The 13,043-nt window shown below is 38.8% G+C and overlaps 1 protein-coding gene across 2 annotated transcripts in view; it reads left to right on the top strand.

Moving 5' to 3' along the window:
- KATNIP (katanin interacting protein) overlaps positions 1-13,043 on the top strand; it is a 79,933-nt gene that overhangs the window by 5,956 nt on the left and 60,934 nt on the right. For both annotated transcript variants that reach the window (XM_062587981.1, XM_062587980.1), the window contains exons 4-7: positions 3,808-3,890; positions 6,813-6,947; positions 8,915-9,037; positions 10,922-11,183. In XM_062587981.1, coding sequence (XP_062443965.1) covers positions 3,808-3,890; positions 6,813-6,947; positions 8,915-9,037; positions 10,922-11,183 — 603 coding nt within the window. The remainder of the gene's footprint in view (positions 1-3,807; positions 3,891-6,812; positions 6,948-8,914; positions 9,038-10,921; positions 11,184-13,043) is intronic.

Below are 13,043 nucleotides of genomic sequence, written 5' to 3'. Positions count from 1 at the left end.
TATAACCTCTTAGCAGACACCATCTACATAAGAACAGTACCTGTTTGAGCTTTGTCTTCACCTAAAAGTGAAGACAAAGAGTTAAAAATCTTATGAACGTTGAATGTGATTGAAAGTGTATTAATCTCAACAATATAAGAAGTTATTTTACAATACTGACTTCTTACAGCATGACCATGAGTGCAACTTTCATATCTTTCCCTCAGCTCCTGCTGCTGGACTCATGCTATTTGTTTTCAAGCTTAAGCATATTCAGACTTAGCCATATTTTACTGGGCACTCTGAAATTGGTCTTACTTTCTCCATGTCTCTCTCCTTCTCTCTCTCTCTCTCTCTCTCTTTTTTATTTTTAAAAAAAGTTTCTGTCCAGTCCTCCATACTTGCAGCCATCACTACACAGTAATAATTGTTTTTGTGTAATGATGCAGAAAAGTTGGTGTTCTTGAATATTGAAAAAGATAGAAATTGTGTGCCTGTCATACTGGATGCTAGACCTTTGGGTAGTTAAAGGGGTATAAAACACATTTTTGACTTATATGGTCCACCAGTTTGGAAGACTACTGTGGTAGGAGCTGTAATAGAACTCTGGTCAAGAGTAACATCCTCCCCAAGTTCTGCTGTGCACCTGCCAGTTCTAGGCTTGACTAGATTTCTGCGGTCACTTGTTGCTACTTGATTCAGTTCAGGTAGAATACCTAGTTTCTGTTTGAGATCTCTGCTACTGTTCCCTTAACGACTTCAGTGGGAGTCTGATCCCCTCTTCTGTTGAGTTAGACAGTAGCATTATTTCCACTGGAGAGGAACTCAGTGTTTTGGTGCATTTTTAGGTATCTGTTAGTATTATTTTAAACATATATAGCTGCAATGAAGGATATCAACCAAATCATAATTCTGTTACTTTGTTTCTTTCATTTTATTTTACTGCTAGAGCTTAGAGTAGGAGTCATTGGTGATTTGTACAAACGTCTTGCCTAGATGTAGTACCTTAGCAGTTTTGTAGTCCATTTCATTTCTAGGCATCTCAATGATAGAATATGATTTTACTTACAGAAATGATTTCTAACTGAGATGCAGCACTGAATTTTCTTCCCTATCTATCTCCTTTGAGAGTTATTGCATTGTTTTATTACTTCTAAAGCATCCATCTATAGGATTAGTCTTCCCTGAAAAATTAGTAACATATCATACTTTATAAAGCAGAATGAGTACAGATTCCTCTTGGCAGTTGCTGAAAGTATTATCATAAATATCTTTGTCCATGCTATTTTGTCTGTGTTCCCTATCAGATCTGTTTGTTGGAGTAATTCATGAGGGGTATACTGAAGTGACAGACAAACTTCTTGGAATAATCCACAATAGTTAAAATATGCTTAGGGCCTAATAAATTAAATGTTGGGCTTATAATGTGTAAGAGTGATACTGGCCTTTGAGTTCATAGTGATTATGACTGGGTGCGTAACCCAGACATAACTTCACAAACAACTATGCACTCCCAGTGAATGTTTGTGTGGCTATGAAGGTGTGAATTAAGGGTAGCGGGGGGTCTCCTTGATTATGAAAAGTATTTTGATAACTTAGTTCTTCACTAATGGAATGGACACTGTCCGCTCAAGCCTTCTAAAGATTAGAAGGGAATAGCACCAGTTGACCTAGTCTGTGCAGCAAAACAGAACAAAAACATCCTTTCTGTAGGATGGAGGGTTATGAATATCAACCATTTCCTGAAGTTTACAGCACAGGCAATTAGCTCAATTGCATCTACTTTGCTTGGGGTTTGAACTACTGTCCTTAGTGGCTTGGAGTGACCTGATCACATGAATCCATACCAAAATACTCGGGCAAATCTGGGAACCAAATACTCAACAGTATTTGAGTCCTACCTGTCCCCTTCTGTTTATATTCATACCATCCATGAGTGGTCTTCTAGGCATTTGTTTAAAGAGAGGAGTTGCTTAGGAAGTGAAATTTAAAGACACTTCCAGTTCTTCCCCAAAGCATCAAGTAAATCAGACCATGCTTTGACAGCACTGTAATCTTGGGGCAGTTCACTCTTAGTGCCAGAAGAGCCTCATAGCATTCAGCACCAATGCTGATGGCTGCAAAATATTTTTGGAGTTAATTTGGAGTAGCCTATGGAGCAGTAGGAGCTGTAGTTGGAGGAGGCTGTTTTATCAAGCAAGGCACCAGACATTTTCTTCCCTGGTGTAATCCATTCCCTTTCCCATATCTCTCTTTTTGTTCCCATTTCAGACCTTCAGGCAAGAGGAAGATACTTTGTACTGAAGCTATAGAACAAGCTGTTGCTCATCTGCTCTGTAGCTTTATGATCACTCTGAATTGGCATTAAGCCAGCACTGTTGCCTTAAGAAATGATCCTGCCCTCTGCCTGCTCTCTCCCAAGTACTCCTACCAGTGTTTATGCGTTCACATGGTGAACTAGGTTGGACAGCTGATTGCGATTAAAAGTAATTTAATTTTTTTTTTCTTCAGTTAAAACTTGCCCATATCAATTCTCTGAACAGTTCACTGCAGAGGTGCAAGTATGCTTGTCAAAAAAGGGCGGGGGGGGGGGGGAGGCACTAGGAGTTCAAATGAGCAGCCTGATCTAATTTTGAAATAAGCACTGCTTTGAATGCAGTGTTGGACTATGTGACCTCCAGAGATCCTTTTCAGGTTTAATCTTTCTGTGCTTCTATGACCTTGGTAGGAAGACTGCTCTTTTTTATAGTGCTGGTTTCTGCTGGCTTATTGTGACCATTAAATTATGGCTTAAAGAAAAAGGTTTTTCATCAGCTATTTTTCTCCACTGAAAAGAAATGGAAGCTATAAATCTGTCTTGGATGTGGGAAATGCTACCTTTATTTAGGATGGTATTGAGAGTTTTGCTGATGTCTTTTTTCCATTTGGGGGAGTTGGGGGGGAGGCACACGCCCTGTGACCTGTGTCTCAGTCAAAGTGTTGTCTCAGAAATCCATTGCCGCACTGTAAGTTAGGACTGTTCCCAGCACAAGGACCATCTGTTCAGCTTAACAATACACAGAGAATTTTCATAGAAGTTCTGCCACCAACTGTTCCTTGACTTAGAAAAGGAGGGAAATGACTATGACCTTCATTCATGACTTTTTCATGAAGAACACTTCTCTGTGTGGTATGTTAAATTTCTAATACATTCTGTTTAATCTGCTAATTCCCTAATGTGTTTTTATAATTCAAGAGTATGCAGAAATCCAGTGTAAACCTAGCATAACAACTGTTGTTCATCAGGATGATCCTGGGCTCACTGTATCATAGTCTGCCTTCAGTAGCATGGATTCTGGGCTCTATTAGTTTTCTAAGATAGCTTAAATTTTACCCAGTATGAATTAGAATGATGTACATGCCTATTCTAGAACATGTTTCTGTATTTTCGTATCAGTGAATGTGGGTCTTTCCATGTTGTTCATGCAGACATAGCTTTAAACAGTTTATGAACATACACAGTGGCAGCTATTTCCAAAGAGGTTGAGAACTCCTGCTACTAACACATGACTAGCTGGTGACTGAAGCAGAGAGCCTCTTCTGTTGTTAATGCTATTCAGATATGAATGATGGATGCTTCTCCCCTCAGCAGGGGAACAGAGGATCATTTCTCTCTCTCTCTCTCTCTCTCTCTCTCTCTCTCTCTCTCTCTCTGTGTGTGTGTGTGTGTGTGTGTGTGTACACATATATATACACACACATGCATATGTATACAAACTAAGTAGAGTTTTTATATTGTTGAATATTTTATTTCTGTCTTCTGATTCTTGTCTTTAAATTCTGGGACAGCAGCCCAGCTAGAAGAGAGGGAGTTGCGAGAATGGAGCATACGAACTGCACCAAGCAAAACAAAGCGCAAAGGATGGCTTCAGGTAAGGCTTAGGTTGGAAGTAATTTTGTGGGAAAATGGTTACAACTGGAAAATATCAGGCAGTTCATATGCCTTGGGCTGATTTCTTGTGGAGGCCTGGTGTTGATCTGATTTTGAGTACTGAGTGGCAGCATGAATAAATACCCTGACCAGTCTTTTGTCCACTTTGAAGCCCAGAGAGGCAGAAAATATCCTTGAAAAGGTCCAGATTCAGTGGCATCCGTTACAGAAGCTTCTGTAGCCTAGAAGTGATTGATTGACTCATTGTTCTCCAGTGGAATAGCTGCTGCTTGACATCTCTGCTGGCACACTTAACCTCTGTAGTGCGAGGGTGGAGATCCATTGCTGCTTGTCACTGCAGTTCTCTGCCATGCAATATTGCTAAAGGGACACACAGGTGTGGTTTGCATACCTTGAGCTGTAATTGGTGAGAAATTATTGTATATCAGAGCAGAGGAAAACACATGCAAGTAGTAAAAATTCCCTGTCTGTAAGAAATCGGAGGCAATTAGCTTCGTAGTTCTCAGATCAGTAGAGAAATCTGTCATCTGTTGGTTTAAGAAGGATCTGATCTAACAGGTCAAAGATGATGATTCATTTAACAGAACAAGTGTATATTTTGAACCCCCACCCAAACAATTACCCTACTTGATTAGTAATTGTCTTGGCTGGATGACCAGTCTGTGCTTCAGTTGACTGAAGATCCAAGTATTCCTCTCATGCAGATTTTCTTTCCTTTCAGCAAATATTGCAAATTCAAGTTTTTAGACTGTATTACTTTATCTGTAACCATTACTGCTTATTTGGATTTATTTTGCAGGCTATCATTTCTCTCAGTAGATTTCTGCTTACATATTGGCCTGTCAGATTTCATTTACTAATCATAAACTGTGTCATTCTAATTGCAAGAGACAGGCAAAGAGGAAGAAATCTCCTCTGACTGCATCGGAAAGGTAGCCAGCTATAGGTACCTGTACTACTTGAAACTAGCTACTACTTGAAATTAGCTTTGGGTGACATCTTAAGTTTTGAATCCAGTTGGATGAGAGCATAGTGGAGTTACAGTAGCTTGATGTACAGCTAGAATTATTTAGCTAAGAAAATGAGCAACCACTGAGTAAGCTGCAGGTGTTGCTAGACAGCAGGTTGCATTTTTCTTGTTTGTGTTTGGTTTGTTTATTTTTTCTTAATGTAGCTTTCATGCAGTATTTGCTAATTCTGCTAGGGATGCGAGAAGTATTCAGCATGGTATAAGATCTACAGTCTTCTCAGAGTGCTATAGAATGCTTTGCTGTTCCAGCATGTTTTCCTCCATCTAGATGGTCAAACCTTACATTTCACAGAATTGATTTAGAGTGGTTCGTGATAGCAGGCTGAACTTACTAGCTCCCTTTCAGAAGATTTTTTTTTTCATCCACAACTAGAGAAATTCAGCTACCTAAATTTACCTGCCTAAGTAGACTAGACCTGTCAGTGTGGTATTCCAAAACGTGTTGTTAGTCCTGTGGAGCTTCTGTTCTAAGTATCTTGGATTGCCACTGGCAGTAATACAGAGACAGCTAACTTTAACTATCTGGATTAATGGTAAACCTTAATGTCTAAGTGAGGTTTGTCCAGTTGTAGTTTAGTATTCATCCTATGGAAGGTCTTTCTGTTTCTATCCAGCACTAGTGATGGCTTTTCAGTGAGAGGTTTTGCCTTTTGCAGGGACCTGAACTTAGTGTTTCCTGCCTTCATGGATGAGCTGTTTGAGCCAGCAGCTTGCTCTGCTGTCTATGTGAGCAGGGCCTTCCTGGTGTTCTAACAAGGGTGGAAGAGATCCAGAACTTGATAGGGGTGCCTTCATGACAACCTTACCTAGACACGGTCACCTTGTAAACTCACTCTCGAACTGCTACTTGAGTTTGCCATGGAATTAGTCTTAACCAGCAGCCACCTAACTGGACTTACTGGTGTCCTTTTTTTTTTTTTTTTTTTCACCCGTTTCTTGAAAGGAAAGGTACTCCTATATACATTTCAGATGAGGAGAACCCTGTTCTTGCATCCATTTGACTTGATTGATGTCCCTGTAGCAAACAGAACTTTTCCAGGAATTTCCCAATAGCTTTTTTTTTGGGGGGATAGCCAAAGGATCCAGCAGTTTTTTGGAACTGTCAAACTTTTCATTTCAGGCTGTACTAAGGTATGCTACAAGGCCAGAAAGTAGACTTACTGACAGAATGCATTCTACTACCAAGTTGCCTTAGCATCTCCTCTGTGGGAGATCTCTGTTCCTGACTGTTACAAAATGATAGAGGAGTGTATGAACAGCTGATAGCCAAGTCTAATGTCATTGTGGAAATTTCCAGATCATAGGTCACTTTTCATAAAATTGTATTCCCATCATTCAGTTTTGAGACTTTCCTGTAAGTGATCCTTGTGGAAGGATTGCCTAGAATGGAGTGTGTATCTTTGCACAAGAATACAAAAGTGGCAAAGCAGTTCCTTACTGGTAAGTTTGCGCCTTAGGAGATGCATATGGACTTTCTGCTTTCTGTTTCTCTTTTGGAATGCTGAAGTAGTGTGGCATAGAAAGGTGAGATTTCTCGGATCTTCATGGCTTATCCCTCATTAGTCATGCTTCAGTAACTGGTGGTGCATACGCTTTGGCTGCATCCTAGTTATAAAGTAAAATAGTAATTTGAACCACCTTCATAGCCATGTCTGTGACATTCTAAAGGACAAATCAATCTTTGAGTTTGAATGTTTGTGACACAACATTTCCCTGTGCATTACACACGAGTAACCCATCTTCCAAAAATTGCAATTACTTTAAGTAGTTTTTCTGATTCCTTTTGTAGTACACAGACATTGTTTTGTAAAACAGATTTTGTGTACTATTAATGGAACAAAGCCTTATTTCTTTAAATGTTTCTTTTTACAGAAAGCTGTGGAGATTAAAACAGAAAGTGGATCTAAACTCTGCATTAAACCTCCTCCTGAGTACTCTGAGGATTTTGAACCTTATGAAAGCATGAACATGGAGACAAATGATGATGATGATCTCTATTGCTCCCAGGTACAATTTGCTCCTGCCTTTTGTTGTTCATAGTAATGGCAATGAAAATGTTGAATGGGCCCAGTTATCAATCTTGATTAGTGCAGACAAACCCTGTAAGTAATAGCTGTTTCACTAGAGAATTTGGCATCGATGAGATGTCATGAAGAAGGAGCAAAAGGAAAAGGAAGTAAATGTTTAAAAATCTAATCTTGGTCAGCAACACTAAAATATCTTAAGACTTAGTTTATAGCAGTAGAATATTTTCTCAGACAGAACCAAGGTATCTCTTTAAAGGAGAATCTTTCAGTTCATTTAGCAGTCATACATACTGACATCATTCTTGACTCAGGTTAGAGAAGGATTAAGTAACATTTGTTACTATTCTTAGGTTAATTTTTTAGAATAGTTAGACTGAAATTGCTGCATGTCATGGTTTTACCTAACAGAAATCTGAGTTAAAGATTTAATTCTATAAGCAATAAAGTTGCTTTCCATCAAAGGTTGTTACTGTATTGATATGACCATGTTGTTTGACTGGTTAGCCTTCTGTTTGGTTACTAATTGCAGTTGGTTCTAGCATACTTCATAAATGTCCTTTTTAAAAAGAGAAAAAAATTTTGAATTTTTTCTGCCTGACCAATGAATGGCATCAATAAAGCCTTTCTGTCTATATATGAAGCTGTTCACAGCTGATACCACTTATGTCAGATGAATTTGTCAAGCATATTTTCCTAGTTTACACTTCTGTAAAACTAAAAGACTTCAAAGGTTCATCATCAGCCTTAATCCAAGGTGTATATGCACATGAATGTTAGCTGTTTGTGTCCTTAATCTATGCAGATTTTACCCTTTGTCAGTTATTACTGAAACTTTTGAAGGCTATGAAGAAGGGGTGGGTTTACGAAGGGGCAGCTTGTGTGACTATACAAGTCTTACAGAAAACACAAACTTCTAGGACCTAATGACATAGAACCATTTCATTGATAATAAGGAATAGTGTATGATACTAGCTCTAGCTGGACCTTTTATATGGTAGGTGACAGATACTGTTTGGTATACTTGCTACCCTACATATATTGTAGTGTATGTACATGCATGTATGTATGTACTTGCTTTGTTAGAGAAGAAAATGGGGATATGGAGGCCTTTAAAGCCCTACTAGGGCTTAAAGGAATTAGAATCACTTCCACAATGTGTTTTTTGCATAAAATCAGTTCCTCGTAGAATATATATCATAGAATCGGTAAGGTTGGAAGGGACCTCTGGAGTCCAACCCCCCTGCTCAAGCAGGGTCACCTACAGCATGTTAGACAGGGTTGCATCCAGGCGGTCCTTGAATATCTCCAGAGAAGGAGACTCCACAACCTCTCTGGGCAACCTGATCCAGCGCTCTGTCACTCTCACAGGGAAGAAATTCCCCCTCACGGTCAGGCAGAACTTCCTGTGCTTCCATTTCTGCCCATTGCCTCTTGTCCTATCACACGGGACAACTGGAAAGAGTTTGTCCCCGTCCCCTTGACACCCTCCCTTCAGGTACTTATCCACATTGATAAGATCCCCCCTCAGTCTTCTCTTCCGCAGGCTAAAGAAGCCCAGCTCTCACAGCTGTTCCTCCCAGGGCAGATGCTCCAGCCCTCTGATCATCTTTGTAGCCCTACACTGGACTCTCTTCAGTAGCTCCATAACTCTCTTGTACTGGGGAGCCCAGAACCTGAAAATAATCTGAAAATGTAACCTGAAAATAATCTGAAACTTGGATTTTTTTTAAATTTGGTTTTGTTGTTTCACATTTAACTGAAATTTTCTCTAATCACTTCTTTAGATATTTTTTCTCTCTTGGAAGTAAAGCCCATGTAGTATTTTAGAAGCTGTAAATAATTTCCGTATTGTTTTTTACTTTCCCTTTCAGTTCTGCAGTTGATAATCTTGGGAAATCATCTGCAATTAAAATTACAGTAAACCTCTTAATTTTTTTTTTGTTCCAGAACTTCATGTCTTCTGGTAGCAGTCCATCCAGTAACTTTGAAGACTCAACCCTGAACTCCATTACACAACTTTGCAGGGATGGTGAAAAAGAAAAAATATTATTAAGTATTGAGGACATAAAGGTATGGGATAGTGTGTGCTTTTTTTACTGTTGTCCTTTCTCTTCCTACAGCATAATTTGATGAGCAAACTTTGCAGAAGTTTGGTGTGGTGATTTCAAACAAAACATCCATATTTCAGGCATACGAAGGTTCCAGATTTCGTACGCAGTTTCAGGCAAACAGTCCTTTGCTTTTCAAGGCTTCCCAATGAAAACTAGTCTGAAACGCTTCTCCTGTTCTCATCTCTGATCACTACCCTTTGACTCCTTTCATCTCTACTTGCTCTCTAGCTCTGATCCCAGAAGTGGGGAGCTCAGCAAGCTTCATTTGCTGAAGACAACTTTTAACATGATTTTGTCAAAATAAACCAGGGCCACAGCATTTAAATTGCACAGAGTCAAGCGTATCTTGGAAGGAAATAGAAGGAAATATATCTATCGATCTATAGAAAACATTCTGCACATCTTCTGCATAAAATTAATATCAACATTGTAGTCCCTCACATGCTACAAGGAGTCATAGACTCCTGTCTTTACACCTGTCTCTTCCAACTATGTAGATGGGTACAATTATAGTGCATTGTTGGAGTGTATATATGCTACATGTTTTCAGCTAGCTTTTGAAAAAAAAAAATCAGACTCGGTCCATTCTTGCTTCTTCTTTCTACCTTTCTTATGTTGCTTTTGAGCTTATGATTTTTTCCTCTACAAAATGTTAACTTGTTTATACTGACACTTATAATTATGTGTAAGTAGTAAGCTAAGAATGCTAAACCACCAAAACTTTTCTTTGTATCCCAGATAAATACTTTCATTTTTCCTGAAGCTCTGAGGCGTTTTCTTGAATGCCTTGTTACAGCACAGATGTCATCAGGTTTCAAACCAAAGCAAGACAAGGCAAGAGAAAGTCCAAATCTCTGTCAAATACCCAGAAATATGATTGATGGGAAGATATGCTCAATATAAGGACTGAGAGGGCTTATAGACCTTTTGAATCTAAGTTTGCCTGCTCTCTGTTATGTGTGTTCCTCAATGAGGCTTTCCTAATCAGCTTAATTCATACTAGGAAAGTAGTTTGAAGCTTTCATTGTGAACTGAACATATGCTATCACGGTTTGGTTGTACCTAAGATACCTGGATGCTTTCATCTACTCATAGAGTTCGCTTAACCTGATGCCAGTGAAAGCAGGGAGGGGAAAAAAAATTAAGGTGTATGGTCTTTTTTGTTTTATATTCTTAAAGCCAAAAGGCTCTCTGGCATCATTCATGTTGTTTGTGGCATATGCTTAGAGAGGCAGAGCAGTTTTTTCAAAATTTCAAAACAGATTAACTTTTGTATAAAAACGTTACAATGTATCCAATTAAAAAACTTTGTGGAAATTGTTAGACCACAAGTCTCTTACTGCTTTTTCAACTACAGATGTGTGCAAGACAGAAGTATGATCATCTATTCAATTACTTGTTAAGAAACTGCTATTACTTTAGCTTTGTTGTCTGAGGAAGGTGTTTGGAAAATGCAGATTAGAACTTGTCTTCAAATAGACTACCAAATCCTTTGGCTTGCTAACTGTGTAAAGGTGGAAGATATGTATATCCTCATTCTCTCCATTACTTACCTCTTGTTAGTAACTTATTCCTGAAATTGTTTTTGCACATATAAATTTCTTGACCTCCATTTTTTTTCTGCAAGCACTCTGAGGGACAAAGGAGATGTAGGATGACTTCACAGCTCCTCACCAGAGTAGTGAAGACATGGCGTAGGAATATAAATATTTTTTAGCTGGATCAGGAGTTTGAGTTTATGAGAAGGTACTTGTTCCTCTTGGGGGAGGAAGGTGCATCTGTGTTGTTACATTTTAAAAGACATGTTTGAGCTTTCTTGACACATCTGTTTGAATTGTCCCAGGATCTGCGAAGAAGCTTGCAACTCAGTATAGAAGAGAAAAGGGTGGATGAGAACTCTTTTAGTGATGATTATGACTCTGTTGAAGAGGATGTGTTTTCAGAACCATCTCCTACTGAGGAAACAATTGCAAACTTTGGAGAATTTCAATTGTGTAGCAGTAAATCGTCGCAGAAAGAAGCTTCTGAACGTCAGGAGGCTGCAAGATGCTCTGACCTTGATTCAGGTGCACTTATTCTGTTGGAGTTCAAGCAGGATCAAAGTAGTAAGTCTCTGTATATTAGGAAATTTCTTCTACAGTATTGTATTAATTCTTTGAGCATGCTACTGTTTTAAATTATGGTACAGACCTGTAGCAGTTCCTTTAATAGCGATGTTCATAATCTGGTGCTGGAAGGATCTCATACAGGGGTAATACTCTTACTTCTTTTTGAGGGGTACACAGCCCTGGTTGCCTACATTCTTTCCCAGAGAGTGCAGAGAACCAGCAAAGTCCATGTTACATCTCAGACTTTTGGATGTGTGTGGGGGTTCTTTTGTTGTGTATCCTTACATAAACAGTTTTTTTTGAAGTATATTTATAGGCTAATATAATATCAGGATCAACCTGCCTCTTACAGTCTCAGGGCCTGTGTCAGACCCGTATATAATCACAGATACTGTTTTAAGTGTGTACGTATATGGATAGATAACATATAATTTGTTTTAAAGTAGTATGTAAATAAATGTGAAAATCACTGCTGTGGAATATTCTGGAGCCCAGTTTATTACTGGGCTTGCTAACAGATTGAACAAATAAATACGGAGTAGGTTCATTTTAGATTATGGGCTAAATATCTCCTTCATTTCAGATGTTCCTTAACTAGTGACTACCAGAGTCAGATCATGCCTGGTAAAGAATTGCACCGTACGTGCCATATTCCTCCATGTGCATCCACTGCTGATTGCTTTCAGAGATGAAAATCTTGGCCTAGGTGATTACTTGGTCTAATATGGTAGGGATGCTGTTCTGCCTTGTGAGAGCTGCACCCTGGGTTTTGCTATGCTGTTAGCTAAAGGAAAGGCCATTGAGCCTGTAGGGATATGTGGTAGGGCTCCAGAAACCAGCCTGTGTGTCAAGGTTACAGTAACATCAATTCTGTGCTTCTTTCTGTTGGCCCTGAAACCTGCAATCCCAGGACCTTTCAGGGGGATTGAAACTGGTATCAACGTTATACAATATTGAAAGTAACATGCAGGAAGGTACTTAGTTTTGAAAAATAAATGTTGCCCCTTGAATGCAGAAGGCAGAAGCACATTAGACTACTGATTTGAAACCTAGGTTTTATTTCCAGCTCTCATACAGTCACATAAGCCAGAAGGAATGTCTGTATCATCCAGTCTGAACAGACTACGTTGTACAACACAAGACATGGCACTTCCATGAACAAACTGTGGCTGTTTTTAGGAGAACTTCGGATTTTTTTCAAGAGTTAGTAGCATATACAATTAAATGAGTGCATCCTTTCAGATAAGAGAATTCTTGCTTTAGTAAAACCTGTATGTCAAGCTTCTGCTTTGTCTCCTTGTGTATTACTTGCAGGACTTACTTTAAGAATGAGTACTCCCTATATGTACCTCAGTTCTCCTCAGCTACCTTTCACAGTGATTCAAAGTCATGATTTTCTTCTAAAAGTCTTTTTTTGTCATCTCTTCTATAGCATTCTTGTTAGTTTCCATTGTTTCTTTTAGTAAGAGTTGTCTTTTTGTTAGCACTTTTTTCTACTTTAATGGGAAAAAATAGCACTCTCTAATAATGCTAGCTAAAACTTCTGCTGCATTTCAGCTCCTCCATTCTCACCTATTTTTCTTTTCAAAATCTCTGTTATCCTTGTCTCAGATTGATTTTTTTTTTTCCCTCCCTTCTGAAACTTTTGAAGCAGGTCTGACAAATCCAAAACAAGCTTCTAGGTCTTCCAGATGTGTTATATCAAGGTGAGGATACAAGAACTGCTGACCATTTAAAATCTGTTCTTTTTGTGATGGCTGAACATCAGGCGCTTGTACAGTCTCAAAACAAGACTCAAGTTCCAGATGAATGTATCTCCAGGGTACTGAAGTATGATGACTCCAAAAATATCTTGGT

Source organism: Rhea pennata, chromosome 15 (assembly GCF_028389875.1).
Source record: "Rhea pennata isolate bPtePen1 chromosome 15, bPtePen1.pri, whole genome shotgun sequence".
In the NCBI taxonomy this organism is placed as follows: Eukaryota; Metazoa; Chordata; class Aves; order Rheiformes; family Rheidae; genus Rhea; species Rhea pennata.
This window is presented reverse-complemented; position numbering and strand designations above follow the sequence as displayed.